At 44.7% G+C, this 22523-nt stretch overlaps 1 protein-coding gene and 1 long non-coding RNA gene across 2 annotated transcripts; one reads left to right on the forward strand and one right to left on the reverse strand.

The window, feature by feature from the left end:
• Positions 1-524: 524 nt before the first annotated feature.
• On the reverse strand, positions 525-21372 carry TMEM272 (transmembrane protein 272). The gene is made up of 5 exons (XM_086881397.1): positions 21099-21372; positions 17572-17651; positions 10526-10585; positions 4144-4226; positions 525-961 (listed from the first exon to the last, which is right to left on the reverse strand). Exons 2-5 carry the CDS (start codon positions 17627-17629, stop codon positions 599-601), a joined length of 564 nt encoding a protein of 187 aa, XP_086737523.1. The 5' UTR covers positions 17630-17651; positions 21099-21372; the 3' UTR covers positions 525-598.
• LOC111942469 (uncharacterized) lies at positions 18786-21529 on the forward strand. The gene is made up of 3 exons (XR_002870577.2): positions 18786-18871; positions 18978-19063; positions 19565-21529. It is a non-coding gene; the product is annotated as an uncharacterized LOC111942469 (long non-coding RNA).
• Positions 21530-22523: the final 994 nt, after the last annotated feature.

Raw genomic sequence — 22523 nt, forward strand, 5'->3', positions numbered from 1 at the left:
AGGGCTGTATTTAGGCTGCCTTTTATAGATGTTTCTATTGCTATCACAGCTGTTTACTGGTCAGTCTGAAAGTGGCCTCAATAGCTCTCTAGTGAGCATCTCAGTTACTGTCAGAATCCATGCACTATGCAAAGCAGCCTCAATACAACCCTTTGTCTCAGCTCCCTCATCTATAATGCAGGGTCAATAACAAACCTCAGCAAGACTATGGGGAGATGTTCAGATCCCAGTGAAGAGGACAACATGGCTAGTTTTATAGGCAAAAATGTACTGTGCTATATACAACATAGGGGGGACCTGGTTTTAGAGGAGTTTGTCATCTGCAAGAGCTTGCTCCTGATAAAACATCCAGAGTTAAAAAAGGGATGTAAAAGTTAGCAGGAGTGCACCCTGGCACCTGCAGCAGCATTTTTGCATAGTCTATGCTGTATTCCAGCATAGCTATTTCCAGATGGCACTGAGCTTTATAATGTCCTCTTGAAGTTGACTGCTATCACACATATATATCATACAACAAAGATGTACACAAGGATGAATTATTGCCTGTTCTTTGTTGTACATGCTTTCCCAAACATCTGGAGATTTATTTATGTAGCATTTAGTCTTCCTCAGAAGAGAATCTTTGCCTGGAAAAACAGTATATGCAGCAGCTACAAAAGATAAGGAGAAACAGAACAGTATGGCTAATAATGAGAACACCAACAGCAAAAATGTACAGGGTTTTGTCACAGTAATCCTGAGGCTGATGAAAAGGTGGGATGAAATTTGGTAGATACACAGAAAAAACCCAGTAGTTTCCAAGAATGAACCAGAGAAAGAGGAAAAGGCTGAGGGTTAGATGGATGTAGTACTTGTGAGCATTCTGCCTCCAGGGATACTCGTCATCATCGTCATCATCAATCACAACAGACTTGGAAAGCAGCTGCCTCATCCTGGTTGAGTCGTACAGTAGGAGAGTCACCTGGAGGCATTGGGGTAGAAAAGGGAATAAGTAAAGTGGTTGCAGGGAGTCTGAACACCTTCTGGCCACTGCCAGCCTTTGGGTCAAATAAAATCGGGTGTGGGAAAATAGTGTAAGAGAAAGCTAAGGAGCCATAAATGAGGCAGGTACTTCTGGACAATAATGCATTTTTTCCTTGTAGGTTATTTACCAGTGGGGGGTCATACATTGGAAAAAAACTGCTGATGGAAAGGCATGAGAACAGATTGTGTAGGGAGATGGCAGCAGCTCCCACGCTGGAAACTTTTAAGAGCATATTAGAGTAACTGCTAAATTACTTAAGTAGTGTAGTTCCTGCCTTGTAGTGGGTAGATTTTTCTCTTCTAAGTCTATAACTTTTTCCATGGTTATAAAGTTGAATCAGCTTATATCAAATTATGAAGCATATAGACTATGACTTAAACCTCAAAGAAATTGCTTTGGATGCTTGCAATGTACTGTTGTCAAATTTTCTTCAATTAAGTACCATTTTCTAAGATTACCCCATTCCTCCCTACAGTCAAAACTAGCAGAGAAATATGTGGAACACCATGATGCCAGGTGGTTAGAAAGGTCTGGTATATGAGGAAATGCAGTAGGACTCATCAGTGATGCCTGGATTCCACTTGGGAATACAAAGAACAGGTTGATTCACTGGGGTTCTCAGTCATGTTCTCTTTCAGAGAGTTATAATCTGTGCTCATTTTTCTTCTTGAAATGAAAGAGAAGAGCACCCCTCATTTTACACTCTTCTTTCTCCAGAATACTGGCCAAGAAAAACCCGTTTGGGTGTATGTTTTGCTGGTTCAAGTTTTATTCCATGTGCCCCATTTTCAATAGGAAAAGCTTACCAAGAGAACCCAGAGTTTTCTCTTATTCTTACTCTTCCCTGTAAGACTGTTAGATTATACATACATTATTAAACATTTGTTCACAAAACCAACTGGTTTTCCAGCCCAGATGTTGGTACCAGTTTTTGAGAAACAAAGTTTTAAGTCCCTACACCAACACAGACAAAAAAAAAAAAAACAACACGGTATTTCCACTGATGTCTCACATCCAGCTGAGCACTCGAAGTGGCAGGCTTGCTCAAACCATCATCTTCTCAAAGGAACGTTTATTTTACACAGACTCATGAGACACAGGAGGGATAAACCTGCCTGGCCAGTGGCTCTGAGTTTTCTGCATGGGGGTGCCTGTGGCCGGACTTCAAGCCTGCTGCAGTCCCTTTAGCTTTCAGCTCAGCACTCAGGTTCTATCAAGCTCAGCAGTGAGAATGGGGTTAAATGGCAGATGAGTATTGGGTTTGAGGCAGTCAGAGAAACCTCCCAGGTAGATTTATGAATCTCAACTGCATCTAAGTAGTTCACGGAAAGTGCGTTTAATTCTTATGGTTATTGCCTTGCCAAGCGTAATTGAAGAAATTGCTGGCAGTTGCTCATATTGTTACTAGCTGCTGAATATACATTTATGGAGCAGCATGGCATGAATTCAACAGGCCTCTCTGGGTGCTCTAGAATGGTTCAGTTGCCTCAGTGAATAGTTACCATGCTTTTGAAAAGACTGGAGGTGGTAAAGAAATAGATGAGGAGCCTACAGACTGCACAGATCTGTGCTAGAATGACTTGCCATTAGATGATATCCATCACAGGACAGCATCCATTCAGACTTCATCCTGCACCCATTCTCTGACCTTTTAACTTTCAGAGCTCAAGTGAGTACACTGCTCAATGAAGTTAGTGCAGTGCAGTGAACAGAATAGAGGGCAGAGTTCAGACAAATGAGAGATTTGAATTTGGCTGCAGACCAAGCACTGAGATGACACGTGAGTGCAGCTAATCAAGGTCTGACCAAATGCATTGCCAAACTGCAAAATAAGCAGTCCTGCTGTCAACTGAAGCAAAATTCAAACCATTATTTGACGTCAGCATGAATATTAACTGATCTGTTAGCCATTTTATTTATAGTGAGAAAAACTGACTTTAAACCAGGAATAGCTAAGGACCAGTCAACATTTTTATGAAAGCTTCAATCCACTAGTCTTAAATTTACCTTTCAGTTATGCACTAATCTTTTCTAAACTATTATTAATTGAACCTTTGATTATACAGATAAGTCCACTGGTGTGACCGAATGACTAAGCATTTGCCAGTAGAACTCACAATTTAGAAAATTCCTTGTAACAAGATTAAGCATTTTCTTTTTTTTTTTTTTTTTTTTTTCCATTTTCTTATTTACTGGCCAAAGGTCCTTAGAAAGCATGATTCATATCCCAGTGATATACTGTGGTTTGGTCAGGTTGCCACTGTGAAAGAGGGCAGTGAATGCAGAGACCTGCAGAGGAGTATTCTTTCCCATTTCTTTCAGTCCTGGCAAAGAAAACAGGCTAGAAATGTTGTGGTAAGGCTCTTCCTGCTCCCTAGCAGCCTGTTAACACCATCTGCAAAGGGACTGTCAGAACAGGGTGGATCTTCAGAGTGAAGGCAGATGAAGCTTTATAGTGACCAGGGTTTATCACAGTTATGAGGGTGTCTCTACTTGTCAAACTGCCAGACTGTGGCTCAGCAAAGATGTGAGCACAATGCACTAGAAGACAGGTAGTTGTGGTTAGAAAATGCTGCATCTAGATTAATAATCCCTGCTGTGTTGCAGGGATTTATTTACTTTGGAAGGAATTGATTCTGTTGCAGTCATTTACTTCTGGCCAGGTCAGAGTGGGAGTAAATTGAACTTGTGAAGGACCATGTACAAACACAAACAGTTTTGTAACATTCCCAAAGCAAGGACAGTAACTTAACTTTTGTCCTGTCTGTATGAAAATAATGGAGAAAGATTGGACATGCTTGGAGGATTGCTTGTGGAAAAAGGACCCCATTTACCACAGGCATCCATGTTAAGTAGTCATTCCCTCAGTAGGGATGGTAGCACAGCTGCTGTGATGCAGGGGAAAATCACACCACAATGTGTGGGACAATGCTGAGCTCATTAGCAGCTCACTTGACTGACAGGTGCTTGTGGTGCTGGAACAAGCACACTCCAGTCCTGGTAGTCCAGCACTCTCCAGTACTGGGTGCACTTAGCTGTCTGTAGCTATCATTATGTCTTAACTAGCAAGTCTAAGTCGAGTCACACAAAATATTTTTCACACACAGAAGGAACATTACCTTTAAGCTGCCAATCACGCCACCCACCAAAAGATATAAGGGAATCAGTGGCTGAACTGGGCAGTCTTCCAAAAACTTCATTCCTGAACGGCAAAAATGAATGTTTGTTATCTCAAGTGACCAGATATTGCAAAAAGCTGTACAGTGAAAACTATAGATGCTGTAAGTGAAGTAGTGCTTACACCCAAGACTTGTATCCTGTGTCTGTTGAAATGGGGGCTGAATTAAAAGGGATTTGCACCTCTCACTACAGGAGTGAGGGCCATGAACAAGCAAAAGGCAGGAGAAAGAAGAGGGAGAGCAAAGGCAAAACCAACATTACTATTTTCTGGCATTATTAATTGGAGCCACATGTAGAGGTCATACTGTACATAGCTTCAGCCACAGCTCTTTGTTAAATGCACCATTGACTGAGCTGTACAGAAAATTTTTATCACAGTAGAAAATTAATTGAAAATCAAAACTATGAAAAGAAGAAATTCTGATAAGCTTCCCCCAGGATTTTCCTGCTCATAAGTTCCTGTGAGTGTGGCATGTTCCTGAGATAGGTGCCTCGAAGCTTGGGAGCCAATATCGGTGGGAGCACCTGGAACCATTTTAGCTTTCCAGACAGCTGATAGGGAGCTGTAGAAACTCAAGTTTCTGAGTTGTTTGGGCTGCTGGAGGATAAAAGAATTGGTTGTTATGGAGCTGGGGACCCTGGCAACCCTCAAATCTGCTGCAAGAAAGGGAAAGCTGGGTAGGTTTTAGGGAAGAGAGTGTATGGCTGTGTGAGGATGTTGCTGGCAGTAGAGACTGATAAAAGCTTGTGATACAGGTCTGTAGCAGTGAAACTCATCTGTCCAAATATAGATGTCTGCAATGCAGGCATCCATATGTGAACTAGTTTTCTATACTCTGTAGTCAATAGGGAGAAATAGGCACTTGTGAAATTCAATTCATTTATCCTAAGATAGGCATTTGAAATGGGTCGGGTGAATTGGTCCCTGAAAGCTCTTCTGTCTCTCCACAGTTATGCAAGGAATCCAGACAGCCTGCTGCAGATACCTATAAGTTAGCTGGGATGAATACCCTGCCCAAGTCTCTTACCCAATGGCATCTTCGGAAATTTTAAACCATTTATTACACTGTAATTTTATTGGTATTGATCCCATGTTTCAGAGCTTTGACTGATCAGTTGCACAGGGCAGAAAGGATTTTCTGTTTTCTTCTTGCTGTATAAATAGTTTGCAAGGAGATATTCCTCTGAATAATTGGGGTTCCCTAGTGACAGGATACTGAAAGGGACATGCTGGTCTTAGAGCTAAACATCTCTCAGGTAGAATGTCTTCCTTCCATTTTCAGAACGACACTGAATAGGACAAATTAGGAAAGAAATAGTGGATTCTTGATTTGGTGAGGTTTTTGTTGTTTTGGGTTTTTTTGGGGGTTTTGTTTTGGTTTTTTTTCTTTTCTACTGCTGTAATCCTCTTTAGCTTGCCAATATTCCCACCAAATCCCCTGCTATTGCTGGTCCAGAACATTGCCGATGTTCTGAACCTCTCCTGCACTCTCTGTATGGCATAATACAGGTATTCTGGATTGTGGTCGCTTGCTACAGGTCTGACTTCAGTCACAGAACACAGGACAGTGTTTTGTGCTCTGCAGTTTTGTGATGCCCTTTGTGTAAGGGCTATGGAGTCCAGTGATCTATTCTAAGTATTTATTATCAACCTTTGTATGAATGAAAAAGGCTGCACTTAGATGAATTTGGACTCTCTCCCCTTTCATTCTTAATACAAAGCTGTAATATTTTTGTCCATTTTGCAGCTATGTAACACTGAGACCTACTCAGACTCCCAGCTTTACATGGGTGGGCAGCAGGGAAATTGTCACAAATTACATCATGTTCATGAGAAAGCTGCTGCCAAGGTTTCCAAAGTTCTTGGCCATCTAATAGCCTGCCACAAAAGCAGCTGGCCAGGGATCACTGGGAATATATTTCAGTTTAGGAACCTAGGCAATTTCTATTTCCAATGTGTTAACTGAGATTTCAATTTAAGGGAAAAAAAATTGAGAAAAAATGTCTTTTTTTTTTTTTTTTTTTTGTCATGCAGCTACGATTCTATTTCCCAGACAAATCTATTATGGAATCCTTTCATATATATATAACATGACATCAGTCAGTCTTGGGAAGGATTTGAGTGACAGGCAGCGGCATTCTGTAGGTTTTGGGAGAATACTGGAGGCAGACACGACAGCAAAAGAGTAGGTCAAAGCAGGTGATACAGTAGTAACTTTAAAAATACACCCCAAGGTGTGAACAGGAAATATGGACCTATGGTTGACAGATGGGCACTGGTATTTGTTACAGTGAAATCAGTGAATGTGCCAATCAGTTCTCACACAGGGTGTGTTTGGCTTATCTGGGAACACCAAAACTAGTAGGAAATCATCAGTGCTAGCTCTTCTTTCCTATAAGCAACAGATATGTTCTCCTTTGACTGCTAGAGACAGGATATATGGACCATAAGAGATCAGAGGTCTGCTTCTTCTGCAGTGCTCCCTGCAAGCCAGAGCAATCTGTGGTTCAGACTGAAAAGTGATTGAGCCTGACCACAACACAGACCAGCAAGGGAATCCAAATGAATGAACCAAAGACCTTTGCGAGATCAGACACAGCCTGAACAGCTTCTGAAGGGAAAAAAAAAAAAAAAAAGAGATGGGAGGCTTGGGAAAGCAGAGGTACTTGGACATTTTACCTCTTGGCTACCACAGAACAACACTGCAGAGTGATCCAGGACACAGGGTCCAGCAAGTGGAAAGAGTATTCTGAGCAAACAGGACATGAGCTTCTCTAAGGCATGTGCTCTGGCATGGCCCACAAAAGATTGCTACCAACCAAGTATCCTTGTGACTCATGATTATCCATGAGATGAGGGGCCAGGACAAATAAAAATCAATACAGCACTGGCCTCTTTTTAGCGGCTTTACTATTCTCAGTTGAAAATGGCTGAAGTACACCCACAGGAAAGAAGGGCTGCTGTACAGCAAGGCTGATCCGCTGTTTGGTGCCCACTCCACAACATTTTCCTAATGGGAGGTAAAGACCACAACATGCCAGGCCATTTTCGGGTGTTCCCCATGGGTGGCTGCAGCTGTCATCACTTAGCACAGACCTCAGCCAAGCCCTGACTTTGGGCCTTACACTTGGATCTAGGTGCTGCAGAGAGTTTATCTCAAAGTAATTGCTTTTGGGCACCGTTTTATTGGAAAACATATCAGCAAAGCAGAGGACTGGCTGAAGGGCTGAAATGCAGGGAAAGACTGTGTTAAACAACAACTGCTAAAGCACAAGACTGGTTCCCATGTAGAGGCACAGAGTATGAGAATAGGCATCAGACAGTTCTTGGGAGCATTTGAAATCTGAGGAATTATTTGGCTTTATGAGTGCGAGGAGTAGTACTGGGTTAGATTTGGACAGGGGGCAATTTAGACTGCTTATTAAAAAAACCATGTCATCAGCTTTCAAATGTGATTTAGCTACCCTTGAGGAATTCTGGATATAACGGTACTCTGGACAATATACAAGAATGGGTTATTGAGAGTAATCCTTCACTGTCCTGGAAACTAAAAAAAAATTAAAATAAATCTCTATATCTTTGGAGTATTTAGTGAAAAAAGGGTTCTTTGCCAGTAAATGTGAAAAAGCTGCTAAACAGTCTATGGCTTAAATGATGTCACACGTCTGCAGCTTGGAAAATAATGCTGAAACCTTTTCATGTATCTTGAATTATACTGTGATTTACAGCATTATTGAATTTTAGGAGTGTATAAGGTTGGCATGTAATTATTACCAGGGCTGCCTGTTATTCATCTCTGAGTTTTAACAAGTATTGTATCTCACAGTTTTCCTCTGTAGGAAGCAAGAGCCAAAATGACTGGAGGCACATCAGCAAATTTTTTTCTGAGATCATGGTAACGGAATATTATCAGAACATCATAGGGTTTTTCTTGGAAAATAAATATCTGCATTTTCCTTGACATTTCATTTTCCTAAAAATGCCTTTGCTGATATGGACCTGCATGAAATCAATACCCTCTGAAAACACTATATTACAGTGACATTATCTCTTAATTTCAGTAAGTTGTGGGGAAAAAGGGCTGTGTATCTGATGCAGGAGATATCTAGAACTCCAGGCTAATATTTTACCATAGAGTTTCCACTTCTCACTGATCTTAAGGATACTGTGAAATATTCCTGAGGAATTATAAATGGTCAGATTCCAGACCTGGATTCATTTCCAGAAGGCAGGATGTCAATAAACATGGAAGCCATGCCATGTTTTGTATTATATCTTCCATCCCTGTTTCACAGTTCAGACATATTCAGCCTGGGAAAAAGCTAAAGCTAGAATCTTCTTGAGGAATAAAAAGCAATTTTAAGTCATGGATAAGTATAAGAGGAGAAGTGTTGAGACGTAACAGTTCAGTCCATTTCCTGACTTCCTAATTGCTCCCTAATCCCTCATTAGAATTCCCTAATTCCTAGTCAGGACATCCTAATCAGAATCCCAGCATAGTCATCAGTGGTACTTTGAAAGCCCCAGATTAAGGGAGTAACACCAACCTTTAGCTGAGCACTTGTTACCTGGGTTTGGATAACTATCCATGCCAATGGGCCAGGTGTCCCAATTGCATTAAAAGTCACCTCATCTCAAGGCAGACACCTAAGATATGGTGTGGGAATTTCACTGTCAGGAATGTCCATTTCCCTTAGCAGCCTGCAAGGACAACACACAGCGCTCAGCCTGGCTGTGGATGCACACAGTCTGAGTCTAGGTGGGATGCAGCTTGCCCTCAGCATCTGCATGTAGCTTGTCCAAGTTCCTTTGGACCATCTTTCATGAATTACAAGGCACAAGGTGAACAGCTTCTCAAAGACAAGGGCTCTTGAGGACTTTGTATTCAAAGGGATCTGGATACACTTGGAAAAGGCATTCAAAACCTACGAGATGAAAACTGATAGAGCTAAACACTGCGTGTAGGGGAGGAAACTTCAATGTAAATAAAAAATGAGATATGTCTGGTAGGGAGCAGCACTGCCAAAAACCATCTGGGCTTACAACGCGCCATAAACTAAATTGGAGGAAATGGGTTGGTGCAGAGAGACCATGTTTCATTTTGAGGTGTGTTTACAGAAATCCTGCATGTTAAACAGAAGAGCTAATTACTCTGCACTGTTTGTTCCTCAGGTCTCAGCTGGAGGCCTGTGTTACATCATGCCTTTTTTAATAAGGAAAAATACTTACACTGGCCAGAGGTCAATGGAGGGAGGCAAAAACGATGAAAAAAAAAAAAAAGCTACAGAAACAGTGACCTGTGAGGTCAGGATGAAAGAATTAGGTTTTAAGACCTCTGGGAAAACAAAAGAGAAGATGGAGCAAGGTTATAATAGCAGCCTTCAAACAGTTCAAAGGATCTCTTGAGTAGGACAGTGACCAATATGTTTTTGTGACCACAGTGGGCAGGACAGGCTGTAATCTGTTTGATTTGCCATAGGGAAGATTTAGGTTGGATATGGGGAAAAATATTTTGTCTTTGAGAGCAATAAAATGTAGAAATAGCCTCTTTGGGAAGCCATGGAATTTCCTTGAGCAAGGGCAAGTCAGACATCTGTCAGGGATGCTGTGAGCATGTGAGCCTGTCTGAAAGAGAGGTGGATTGGTGTCTCTACTGATGTTTCTCAAGTGGGGTTCACAACCCATATGGAGGATGTGAAAGGCCCAAAGGTAGAAATGAAGTGTTAAAGAAAAAATAAAAATCTATGTTAATGGTAAGGAAAAGGTGATGCTTGAGAAAAGAGGAGCCTTATGCAGATTAAAAATGTATAAAATTCTGCAGCTCAAAGGATTTTACTTTCTTAAATATTTGATCTTGAAATGCTACTCACAAATCCAGCCTTCAAGGAGTTATACAGAAACAGATCAACCACAAACCAGGTCTGACTTTCAAGAAGGTGGAGAAATAGCAGCCTACAGCATTTCTTTTTCCCTTCCAGCACTATTCTTTTTTTTTTTTTTCTTTTTTTTTTCAGTGTAGTTAATACAGAGGGATCCTGAGTAATGAAATCTTCTCATGTCAGATTCTGAGCTTCCTCCCACAGACAAAGCTGGGTTTTGAGGTAAAACACTGGAGGGGTTTTTATGATAAACAGGGTCAGAATTCAAGTATTCCTTCCTCCCTGATATGGAGTGTGGGCTGGGATTCTGTCTGAAGCTGAAGTACCAAGACAGGGTTGGAAACTCTGAATTTTCTGGCTCCTTTCTTATACCAGATGTGTTAACCTGCCACACACTGCCAGGAGGTTTCTATTTTCAATTTACTTTAGTAGTCAACTTACCTATAAAAGTCATGGACAGTGGTAAGGCAAGGAAAGCGAGGAGCCCAAATATAAAGCATGCTGTGAAGGAGAAAAGAAAGACAGTGTTACTTGGGCTAGTTCATGATTAGAGGCCAGCATTTCCATCTGGTTCTTTACAGATGCTCTGTATCCACACAATTGTGTAGGAAGAAATGCAGTGCACTTGATGGGGTAGGAATATCACCTCTGTGGTGCAGCATTTGTGGTGATGGGACTAGCATGCATTTTATCACTTCCAGGGTGTAGAGAGAGACACAAACTGCTTTTGCATCTAATACTTGCAGCTTGTCTCATTGCAAGGGCAAGGAGTCATCCACTGCTGCTTTATCCTGTATCCTTTTCAGAGGCACTGCCAGGCGACTGTGCAGTAACAAGTAATTTGGCATCAGCTAATCCATGGCAACCGATGAGCCGTATCTGTTTGCTAAGCAAATAGCAGCTTTAATGCCATTCCACTTACTTTTCACCGATAGCTAAATAAACTGTCTTTATCACAGATGTGAATGCTTTCTGGTTGATCTAACTCCCTGACCCAGCTTAGCCCACGAGCACAAAGGCAGCAGCCGTGCTGCAAGGAGTGGGATTTGTCATTGGGACAGGTCAGCTGAAGCTGCGTGGAAGGATGCTCTTAGGGGTGCACAGACTGTCCCTGTAGGTGAGTGGACCTGAGGTGCTTACTTACTCCCTAGAGAGCTGCTGGTGTATCTGAGCCCCGATATTTTCCCTGCACAGCCAGGTGCTGCAGAGGATGAGTGCTTACCTTCACAGAGGATGAGGGACAGTGGTGTCAAGAACAGTGTGAGCAGCCTGTCTCACAGGAGCTGTCACCTCTGTGCCTAATCATGAACATTTGGCAACATTAAAGTGAAACGATGCCCTGCCAAATCAGAGTAAAATATAATGAGGACGTTCTGTGGCAAGTGTCCCTGTAGAAATGGCCCAGATTTCAAGTGGGTGCCTAAAGGTGCCAAAATTCAGGTGGGCATAGAGTGCAGAGGGGCTGAGAAGAGCACGGGTAAGAAAAGGAGTAGGATGTCTCCTTGGAGGCTTGCGGAAAAAATCTTGGAGCAAGTATTTGCAGCTGGCTTGGGACCAGCCCTTTCCCTGGGTAAACTGTGTCCTGCAGTTCCCCATGCCAGAGAACTGCAACCTCTGCAAGGTGCACGGTGTCCCCCTGGCCGTGCAGGAGCAGGGACACTGCCAGCACCCTGCGGACAGTGCCACTCTGGGAAATTCTGCAGCACTGCCAAAATATCACCCTCAGGCTGCCTTAGAGAAAAAGGGCAGCATCACTGCCTCTGTTGTACAGAAGGAGAAACAGAGAGGACATAGGAACAGCATCAAAATTCAGAGCAGATCCACCAAGCTTTCTGACTCACAGACACTTTTCATGGGAACACAGCATCCCCACATACTGCTTGTGTTTTCTCCATAGAGAATCAGGATCTTACACTTCAGTGCTTGAGAGACATCTTTCTCAGAAGTAGCATGTTTGTCATCTCTATGAACTGGAAGAGACTGAGGGTGTTTTGAGCTGAAGAAAGCACTTCTGTTCCCTTGTGCAGCCCCCTCCTCCTTTCCCTGTTGGCCAGTCTCTCTCTCTCATTTTTGCTCAGACTCCTATCTCTTGAGTGCTGCACAGTACTGAAATTCTTCCCCTGCTTGATATTGTCCTACACTTGGCTAATCTCTTTCAACCTCTCATCAGAACAACTCAGCCTAGAGTCTCCCTTTTCACCACATCACATTTTGTGCTAGTTCCCCTTGCTGTTAAGTCATCTAGACTACTCTTTATTAAGAGTATATTAAGAAGCGATGGTATTGTAAATGAGTTGGGCTTCCAACATCATTTGTGGGCAAGCAGAGCCCATAGGCTGGACAACTCATTTATCTGATGCCCAAAGGGGTGCAGCTCAGGTCTGCAGGCATTGCAGTGACTGCCTGGTGCTGCCACAAGCACCCTCGGAGCGACGCCACCCCTCTGCCTGTGGTTTCGTAGCTGCCTCCTGTCCCTGCCCTTGCTGCACAGGAAGTGCTCAGGATCCTGGAGGAGGAGGAGGAGGCATCGTGTCATTTGTTAATTGTGCAGCGCCTGTTCTGCCTGACCCCGGGGAGGGATGCTGCAGTAAGCTCTGAAAAGGGCTCAGGGGGCTCATGTGCATGTGAGGCTGCACATCTGGCACACTGTCCTGCTCGCTTGTGTCTGACATCGACCCAACAGCATGGTTTTGGAGGGGTGAAATGGGTGGTAGGGACCACTCAGAGCTTAGGAGAAAAAGATAGTGGTTCATTAATTCCGCTCCCAAAGCAGTCGCTGGGAATGTATTTACTCATTATCTCCCCATTCAGCTACAGCCTCTTAGGTCTCAAATTGGAGGGGCAGATGCATAGTCTGGGAAGGCTTCCAGATCCATGTTTAACAAAGTGAGACTCTTCAACAATTGCCTACACAACTTGCAGGGCTCTGCAGCCACTCTCGGTGTCGCTAGCAGCACTAAAGACTGATTTTCCCTAAATGTGTGGGAGTTTCACAGAAATGCTGCTCAGCTGGGATACAGGCATCCTCTGCCTGGGTTTGTCTGGGCTGTGCTGCCCCGTTCTGGCCCCAAGACAAATTGCTCCAGAAAATGGTACTTGCCGCAGAGTAGCACAGCTCAGCAGAGAGGATGCTGCTGTGCATCCAGGTCCACACTTGGGGCTTGTGGTATTTTTATGTCAGCGATGTCGCCTCACAGGCTGGTCAGAGAAGCCCCTGGCCTCATTCCTGGAATAAGTAGCAAAAAAGGGCTGGTAGTCTCTAAAAAAATAACACAAGGAGCGAAGTGTTTCCAGGCATGCCTGGAATGGGTATCTGCTTTATGAAGCTGATGCCAGCTTCAGCATCAGGCAGAACTTGCTGCTCTGTACCAGCAGGGCAGCACCTGCTGGGGCACTGGTGAAGTCCTGCTGTAGGAATCCTAACAGGAAATGGATGAAGGGAAGAGCTCATGTCTGCAAACACAACAGAAGAGAAGAAGTGGCTGAATATCTTGCAGATTCCTTGAAATCTGTGATCACAAAAAATCAGATCAGTTAGGTGCAGGTTTTGTGTCTCCTGCCCAGCAGCGCAGTCAGCTGACACAAATCTGCTGTTTGGCTGAATTTCTTTTGTCAGGGTTTCCCCACAAAAGTAAAAACACTTGAGATCACTGTTAACATTTTGGCTGTATGTCATGGTTTCTCTTGTGTCTGATGCCTGAGCCTTTGCATCTTCCACATTTGCTTGATGCTCTGGAGGCAGTATTGGAGGTGACACCAATTCACCTGTGGGCTCCTCAGACTTTATTTTGCTGCCACTACTTTTCCCAGCATTTGGAAGCTTCAGATCAGCTCAGGCTGTCCCTATTTACTTTGAAGAGAGGGAAAAGTTTCTTTCTTTTTTTTTTTCTTTTAAGACTCTTTACAGGATTTTCAGAAGTGATTTATGAATATGAATCACAATATACCTACTCTCCTCAGTAGTATGTTAACACAGCTGTAGTGCAAGCTGCTCAATAGAGTGACAAGCTGATAATAAATACAGTAATAAATGAAGTGTTGGTTATACTGCCGTCACCTCCAAGTGCTATTTGTTCTATAGCCTGTCATGTTCTTGATAAAAAAGATTTTTATTTTTATTTTTATTTTTAAATGAGATGCTACCAGCTTCCAAACAAATTCTGCAGCTACACCAGGATTTATCTTCATGAACAAGCTGAGGAGCAAAACTCTGTGTGAAAATTCACAGTATGCCCTTTGGACACCCTGAGGGAATGCTGCTCTGAAGGGGCCTGACTCCCAGCAGTCTGGGAGTCAAATTCGGGTCAAATTCAGTGGCAGGGCCCCATGCCTGCTGATGCCCTGAGGCAGATGCAGCCAGTAGTGCAGTAGCTTAGCAAGCAGTATCCCAGTGTGCTGCACTGCAGCATGGGTGCTGTAACAGGCCAGAGTGCAGATGGGGAGCAGGAATTTTATCCGTGTTTTACTCCTTCACGGTATCTGCAGGCATGCCCTGCAGTAAGTACTGATAGAAAATAAAGAATGCAGCCTGTGAGGTTGGTGTGATGGCAGAGAAAGTCTTAATGGGTCTTTCTGAGGAACCAGATGCAGAAAGGTTGTATGTTTTACAGACCAGGGATGAGTCTGCCCATGATTTTTGTAGATGTGGATACTGGCTGTCTTTCTGTGCTTTCAAGTCACAGGAAAATGTCAATATCTTAGATGGGATATGCAGAAAAGACCTGAACGAAGTAACAGGAAGGAAAGGAATTAAATCGGTTCAGCTTGGCCAGCCACCACCAAATGAGAAAATAGCAGCAAAGTTTGAGCACTCAAAACCAGACCTGTGAGTGATCCAAAGAGCAGAGACATAAGATATCCTTGAGCAAATCCAAAGACTGCTCTGTTCATGAGGCTAAATGCCATAGCAGTGAGATATGGACTAGTCTCTGGGGACGAATAGCTGGAATCCCATCCCTGGTGTGGTGTAGTCCCTTGATCAAACTGGACACTCAGAAGCTGGAGGATTCAGGGGGAGGAAGAGCCATTCCCATGGAGGCCTCTAGTTCTAGTGCAAAGCCACCATTAGAGGCAGGGGAAGTGTGAAAAATCTCAGCAAATCCCAGCTCAGGACCACCAGTGCTTGCTGTGTTTCACCACTCTTTGCTTAGGCAAGGTTGTATTACTGCAAAATAGAACTTTGGTACCCAGATATCAGCATCACATCACCTAAAATTTATGTCCTAGGTGTAGGTGCTTTGGGGATTGAGCAATATTGCAGTGTGTCTAGCCTGAATTTTGTATTATGCCTCTGCATACTGAACTACAGTTACACCATGGTCTGAATTCTGGCTTTGGCCCATTTTGAATAATTTCCAGAAGTAATTTTAAAACAATATTTAGGCATTACATATAGCGTCATTCAGTTTCCTTTGCAGTAGACCCAGGGTTGTAGATAGGCTTTTCTATTTTGGCCAGTAAATTGAAGACTGAACTTAAATTGCTACACCAAGAATGAAAAGATGCTCCACAAGTGGGTTGGCTCTTGGGAGTTATTTAAATATCAGGGGACCAAAGGTACAAATGTGGGTTTTTGCTGAAAAGCTCTTTGAAAAATATTTACAGGATGATGAGGAAAAGTGAAATTAAGCATCACTGCACTTCATGAGAGCTTGCATTTTAATGAATATAAAATCAATTTTGGATGCATTAGCTGATCCATAGCTAAAGCTGAGCTGATTTTGAACTTAAGCATGATAAGAATCTGAAGATACTTTTCTGGGATGGTATTTCTGAGTTCCTCACTCATGGGTGACTGTTCAGGTACCCAAGAGGGTACTTCTGGTGTAGAAGAGGATAGGTAAGATCAGAACTAATCCAAATCATTAAAAAAAAAATAAAATCAGAGGGATTAATTACTTTCTCTCTCATCAGTGACATTCCAGTGGTAATTTAATAACAGGGAACGGTAACATTTTGTTCCTAGTAGATACTAGGAACAAAAATCAGAGAAAATACCACTTTTGACTTTTTAAATTGTGATATTCACCAATGGGTCCAGATCCCCCTGCATCTCCTTTCTCCAGGATGTGAGGGATCCCACAGGGACCAGTTGGGTTCCAATTCCACTCCCAGGCATTTGTCAGGGTTTAATGAGGGTGCATGCTCTGCACCCCTCATTTTCCATCACTCCCCAGCCCTCCTTTCCTCTGGGGCAGTGATGAGAATGAAGAAGTGGGCCAGAAAATATCCTCTCCTTCCCTACCTCTGCCAGGTTTCTGCAGGGAGGCCTGGATTGAGCTTTCTGTTCCTTTGGCCTGATTTTCTCTGCCAGGCAGCAAGGAGTTGAGGGGTTTAATCATTAATAAAAGTTCATTCTAAACTTTGAGAGCCTTTCAAGCAAAGCAAAGATCAGGAATATAGAGGACCCCAAGGTAACACCCTAGACTAGCAACTGCAGCAATTATTGTGGGTAAATGAATTATGACGAGTGGTCAAGGGATTTGCTGCTTCTTGTATTTGAGTGGAATTAGAAATTGCTACTGCCTAGATGTGAAAGCAAAAGACACTTGCAACTCAGAGTGAAAAGGAGATGCAGTCAGCAGGAGTAAGCTGCTTTAAAACCCATGGATTTTAACCTCCTGCCGAGGACACTGCTTCCCTGATCTTACAAAACCCCACCTCTGAAGTGTATTTCTCCTGTGCCTCTGTCAGCTTGCACAGCCTCAGCCCAGGTCAACTTTCTGCTGTGTTGCTCCTCGGAGAGCAAGAACCAGCCTGTTCGACCAGCTGTCAGCTCATTACAGCCCTCTGTGTCCTCCACCCTGGGCAGGAAGACCCAGTTGCTTTAAAACCTGAGCAAGCCCAGGCTCTCATGCAAAAGAACCTCTGTCCAGATAACTGGTGCTTCCAACCCACAGCAAGGGGCTACTTATGGGGGACACCCACACCTCCAGTGGCCCTTGTGCCAGGGAGCAGGCAGGCAGAGGGAAGAATAACCTGTCCCAAATCTCGCTGGGTGAAAGGGGGGATATTCCTGATCACATTCCATCCCCAGACTTGTGTCCCTGTGCCATCACACAGGCTGGCAGCAATTTTGCTTGGCTGGAATTGCTCCTAGGAGAGTTTGTTCCCAGGCTGGCTGTGCTGCTCTTCACAAGGTGATTTTCCTTGTGGATGCTTCTGCTGCACTATGTGTAAGGTAACACTTCAAGAGGAGGAAAACACATTATTTTGCTTAGGCTGTCTGTTGCAGCCCATATTTAGGTACATGGTGGTGTTTGTATTTGAAATTTTGTGCTGGTCGCTGTATTTCAAATACTGCAACAGGCAGCTGCTGTTAGGGTAGAGTTACTATTGCACATTCCATGAGCACACAAAATTGTCTAGGAAAGGAAACTTCAGTGGAAGATCCAGGTGGGACTTGGTACCATCATGATTCCTTTAAATACCTGGCTTAGCAACAGGGCTGCCTAAACATGAGGCAATCGCTACCAGAAGTGCCTTACCATTGCTGGCAATTTTTGATATGCACCGGTGGCAGGCTTTCTCCAGGCCAGCAGCCATTGTGCTGAGCCTTTTGGGGTGCCTGTGGAGACAGAGAAATGAATATGGCTGTGAGAAGTATCTTCACATTACTAAGCATCTTGACTCAGAGTACTCACACATGCTGGCAGGCTTTCACTACCCTCAAAAACTCCAGGCACGCACAAACCCAGCCAGCAGCCAGCAGTGTGGCATACCCAGAGGCTGGTATGCCCCCCAGCAGCTCCTGGCTTGCCTGCTGGTGATGATGCTCGAGCTCTGGGGTCACAGGGAGGCTGGGGGAGAAGAGTTAATGCCATCTTCCTGAAAACCATGAATGGTTCTACCTTCACTTTGATTTGGTTTTGGGCAGAACAAAGAGTATTTTACTCTTTGTAAAGAGTAAAACAGGTGGGGTTTGCTACACAAACCTCAGCAAGAATTAACTAGTGAGCAAAAATGAATTAAAGAAAAAAAGGAAGAGAGAAGATGAAAAGAGTTTTAAGGTCAGGGACGATTCTGAAGAAGGATATTGAATAAAAACTGCAAACCACAGGGAGCCTGGAACAACATGCCTTTGACAGAAAAGTAGCTGGATTAGAAAGTAGCCCCTTGTAAAGAAGAATTTTTACAAGGTGGGGTGGATGAGCAAGCAGCCAGGCATCCAAGGTCGGGCCTCAGACAGCACCAGACAGTAAAGTAGCATCCCACATCAGTGGGAGTGTGGGAAGCTCAGACACACACACGCGCACTCCAAGCCTAAGCTTCTGGCCAGGGTCACCACAAGTCTGCCACCACCAGCAGCTGTGTGACAGAGGAAGGTGTGTGTGGAGGAGGCCAGGATAAGGGAAGCTGCATTCCTGCACCTACCTCAAAACAGCCTCTAGATTTCTTAATGGTTAAAGAGCAGTATTAAACTGACATGAAATCCACCCTAGGGCTTTCTTGTGCAATTCTGTGTCCAGCTTGGCCCAGAGCTTACTAGGGAGCACAGGGTCCCAGGCATGTGTTGAAGATAAAGACAGATTCATTCAACCAGCTGATCCATGCCAATACCCCCCACCAAAATCTGTCCAAGCCCTACTAGTTATGGCTGAGCAGAGGAGGCTGCTCCAAGCCCAGACAGGACCCTCTGCTGTCATGGGGAAGGGGATGGGGTTTGCTCCTTGCACAAAGGCATTGCAGATTGTGTCTCTTGGCAGGAAATAGAGCAAGGTGTGGTTTTACCTGTGGGTGAGTGACCGAGCAAGAGTCTGACTGAGGCACTCACAGACATCCCACCAGGTCAGTAACCCCTGCAGCCAGCAGCCAGCCACCAACACATGCATCCAGGTTTCTAGTGTGTCTGATCTCATCAGATGTCTCATGGAATTTAGCTCTCCTTTTCCAGGCCTCATCCTCATATCCCAGAGGACATCTCCATCAGTACTGAACAATGGACTGGAATGGAAATTACATATGAGTGCCTGACCTCTGGTGAGTGCATGTGTCTCATACTAGCCACCAAACCTTCTTCAGCAGAGAAAATACTGTACCTATGGGCTACAACAATTGATGAGCATTTCAAGAAAAAAGCAAGCACTGTTGCATGCTCAGGGAAAACAGAAAGGAGGAAGGGAAACTGGTACTTTTCCCAACCAAATGACACATTTACTTTAAAACTTACAGTGCAGGTTTGTTTCTAGAAGGTGCACAAACGGGCATTAATTTTGCATCTGGCAGTGGCTGCTGACAAAGTGTTTTAAATTATGCAGAGATCAGAAATATTAATCTTTATGTAAATGTTTATGACTAAAATTACTTTTATAGCAGTAATTTTTACAGAAACAATATTAATCAATCCAATGCCATATTAAAAATCAGTTAAATATAAAATTACTTTAAGCAGAATTCATCGTGGCTGGGAATGCTGTATTTCCATAAGCAGAGGGTAAAACGGATGTTTTGTCTTTATTTACTGCTGTTTTATACTAAAAGGAAAACGACAAACTGAGAGAACTCGGTATCTGGAAGCATGTCACCACCTAGTGACGGAGCCCAGGAGTGAATGAGAGCTCTGTGTGTGCAGCTCTAACAGGTGAGATAAAGCAATCGCATGATGGCTGAGCACAAAGTGTGTTCACACCAGAGCACAACACACAGAACTACCAGGTAATGGTTTCAGTCCTTCCTCAGACGTTGGCTTGGACTTCTCCAGGACTGACAAATCCCTCAGAGAAATCGCTGTATTTGCCAGATAGAAAGGTGTTGCCCCTTTCCCCCGCACCTTTGGTGATTCTGCAGAAGCCGGTGTGTGGGTGCTAAGGATGAATTCTTTTCTTTTGTGCCAATGCGTGAGGGTCCTAAAAGTGCAAGTCAGCAGCGAGGCAGCTGCAGAACTGTTTTGTTTCCCAGCTGAAACAGGGAAATTGTCACTGAAACTCGCAGGAAACTGAAATCGGCACAGCACGAAGACTGGTGGCATACAAGGGCAGGAAGGTGTCCTGCCCCACTGTGCCGGCTCCCAGTTTGCTAGTGAGTTGGGAAAGTCATATGAAAAACGTAAAACTCAGCCAGGAGAAAAAAAAGTTCAAGACCGACACCAACTTCTGGACCTCCTCCCATTTGTCCTTCCCCGAGTTTGTTTCCCCAGTGGAAAGGGACCTGCCCTTGGGCTAGAAGGGCCAGCAAGCAGCGGAGACAAGTCTCTGAACCCCTTGCAGGAGACTGAAGCCTCTCCATACAGCTGCTTTTTAGGGTGGCAGGTTGCAACTGAGCCGCAGCATCCCTGTACCTCTTCCAGGCTGTCCAATACTCCTCCCTGAGTGCCCTCACTGCTGGTGGTCGGCAGCCAGGTTTGCCCACCTGGAACACATGCTGTGTCTTACATTATCGCCTCCTGTTGTAACTCAGTTCCTTGTCCCTTACGAGCAGCAGTGACAAGCGTGTTTTGCACAGACCCTCCAGCCCGCTTCCTTTGTTATTTCAGCTGGTTTTAGCTTTAAACTATTTTCCTGGTCATTATTCTCATCCTAAATATTTAGGCGATAGAAGTCAAAAGAATGTGAGCACTGACTGGCCGGTGCATGCCCGACCTGCAGCAAATCCAAAAGACAGCTTCAGGCTGGCCCCACCATGTGTAAGTCTAAGCAAGAGCCGTGTCCACATTTGTACTCTGGTGTTCAGACTTTTCAAATCGAGCTCTTCTCTCTCCCAGATGCAGGTGCCGCACTCTGTGCTGGTGGACACAGCAGGCAGAATTGGTGGGGCTTCCTAAGATCCCAGTTCCCTCTTGATGGCTTCTGACTGCCAGGGGCTCCCCGCTGGGGCACGGGAGGTGTACACGGGCCAGCAAACCCCTCCGGAGCAAGGGCTCTCCTCTAAGGACTGCTAGAGGGAACGATTTCTTTCTATTTGTTCTGAAATATTCCGAGCAAAGTCCTCTTCCAGTTCCGGTTTCCTAACAAACCACAAAGCCCCACACTGCCTTTCATGCCAGCACATTGTCCGCTGCCCAGCAAACCCCTCTTACCTGAGAGTGCTGCGGGTGCCAAATCTGTTCACCTGCAGGTGTGGGAGATGGGGCAGAGAACGGCAAAATCCAGCCTTCAGTGGGAGCCAGCTGGGAGAGCCCTCTCCGGTGGGACCCCAGAGCTCTGCTCGGCTCCCTGGGACTCTGCCCGTGGGCGGTGAGGCACGGAGGGGGGGCTTGGTGGCTTTTATTCCTGCCGGCCTCCCGCTCTCACAGCTCTGGATGGCAGCGCCGTGGGAGCTGTGGGATGCGGGAGCGCTCGCCGGCGGAGCCCATCCTCATTAGTTTCCCCACTCCCACGGCTGGCTGGAGCCACAGCCCACCCTGTGCCGTTTCAGGGTGACAGCAGGGGGAAGCAAAGGACCCCACACAACTGTGGCTGTACAGGAGGGGAAAAAAAAAAAAAAAAGAAAAAAAAAAGAAAAACAAAACCCCCCAACAAATTTCTTTCACTGAGTCTTTTATTTGAGAGGGGGAAAAAAAAAAATTAATTCAGAAATCACTAGAGAGTGGTAACTACTTGGTTCGTTCTTCATGCAGTTTCCCTGCTTCCCCATCAATGCAGCTGAGAGAGCTCTTTGCAAACTCCCACATGTATCACCTCGGCTGCTGGCTCGTTTATGTCTTGTGTCACCCTGGCAGAGGTCTGTTTCTTAGACCTGCTAGGTCTCCTTCCCTTCAGCAGGTGACCATCTGGCATCTCAGCTGTAATTAGAGGTATGGATAATCTGCTGGCAAGCCCTTGTTTCTGCACCAGAAGAAGTGGGTTTGAGGGAGAGCACCTCTGCGGGAGGAGTGACGGCATTAATAAAGATTGATGTGTGCTTTGAGTCCACTCAGGAAGGCCCTGCAAGAAAGAAAAGGTTACCTGCTGCATTAGTCATCATCAGGGAGCTGACAAAGTGCCTGCTCCAGCTCAGAAGGAACAATTCTGCCTTCAGCTGGCAGGTTTGCACAGTTCATCACCAATCTAACTCCCACTGCTACGCATTCTGCATTAAGAAAATGGGTCCACACTGGGTCAGCCTAGGTAAAGAAAATGATGGTGTTTGATGGGTAACTTTGCATGCTGGACATGCACACACACAAAAACACAGCCACAGGTTGGCTCTTACACTCTCTGTGCTTTTCCCTGCAGCAAGGTCCAATAGGGAAAAAGCCCTGACCTCATGGTGGTGTGACTCCCTGATTGCCGTAGCCTTGCAGAGTGAAATTTTGGTGGAGGACGTTTGGCAGTGAAGCAGAAGGTGAGACTGCGGCTTTCATCCATTGCTCTGAAGCAGGGTTTTATTTGAGCACTTAGAGGAGGAAGCCATGCACTCTGTGTAGGCAGTGAAGGGAGCAGGAGACACTACTGGAAGACTCTGGTGCTCTCCACCGGTGCTGGAAGGGGCACAGCAGGCAGAGACTGAGACACACCGTCCA

This window comes from Cyanistes caeruleus, chromosome 3, assembly GCF_971803275.1.
Source record: "Cyanistes caeruleus chromosome 3, bCyaCae1.hap1.1, whole genome shotgun sequence".
Taxonomy (NCBI): domain Eukaryota; kingdom Metazoa; phylum Chordata; class Aves; order Passeriformes; family Paridae; genus Cyanistes; species Cyanistes caeruleus.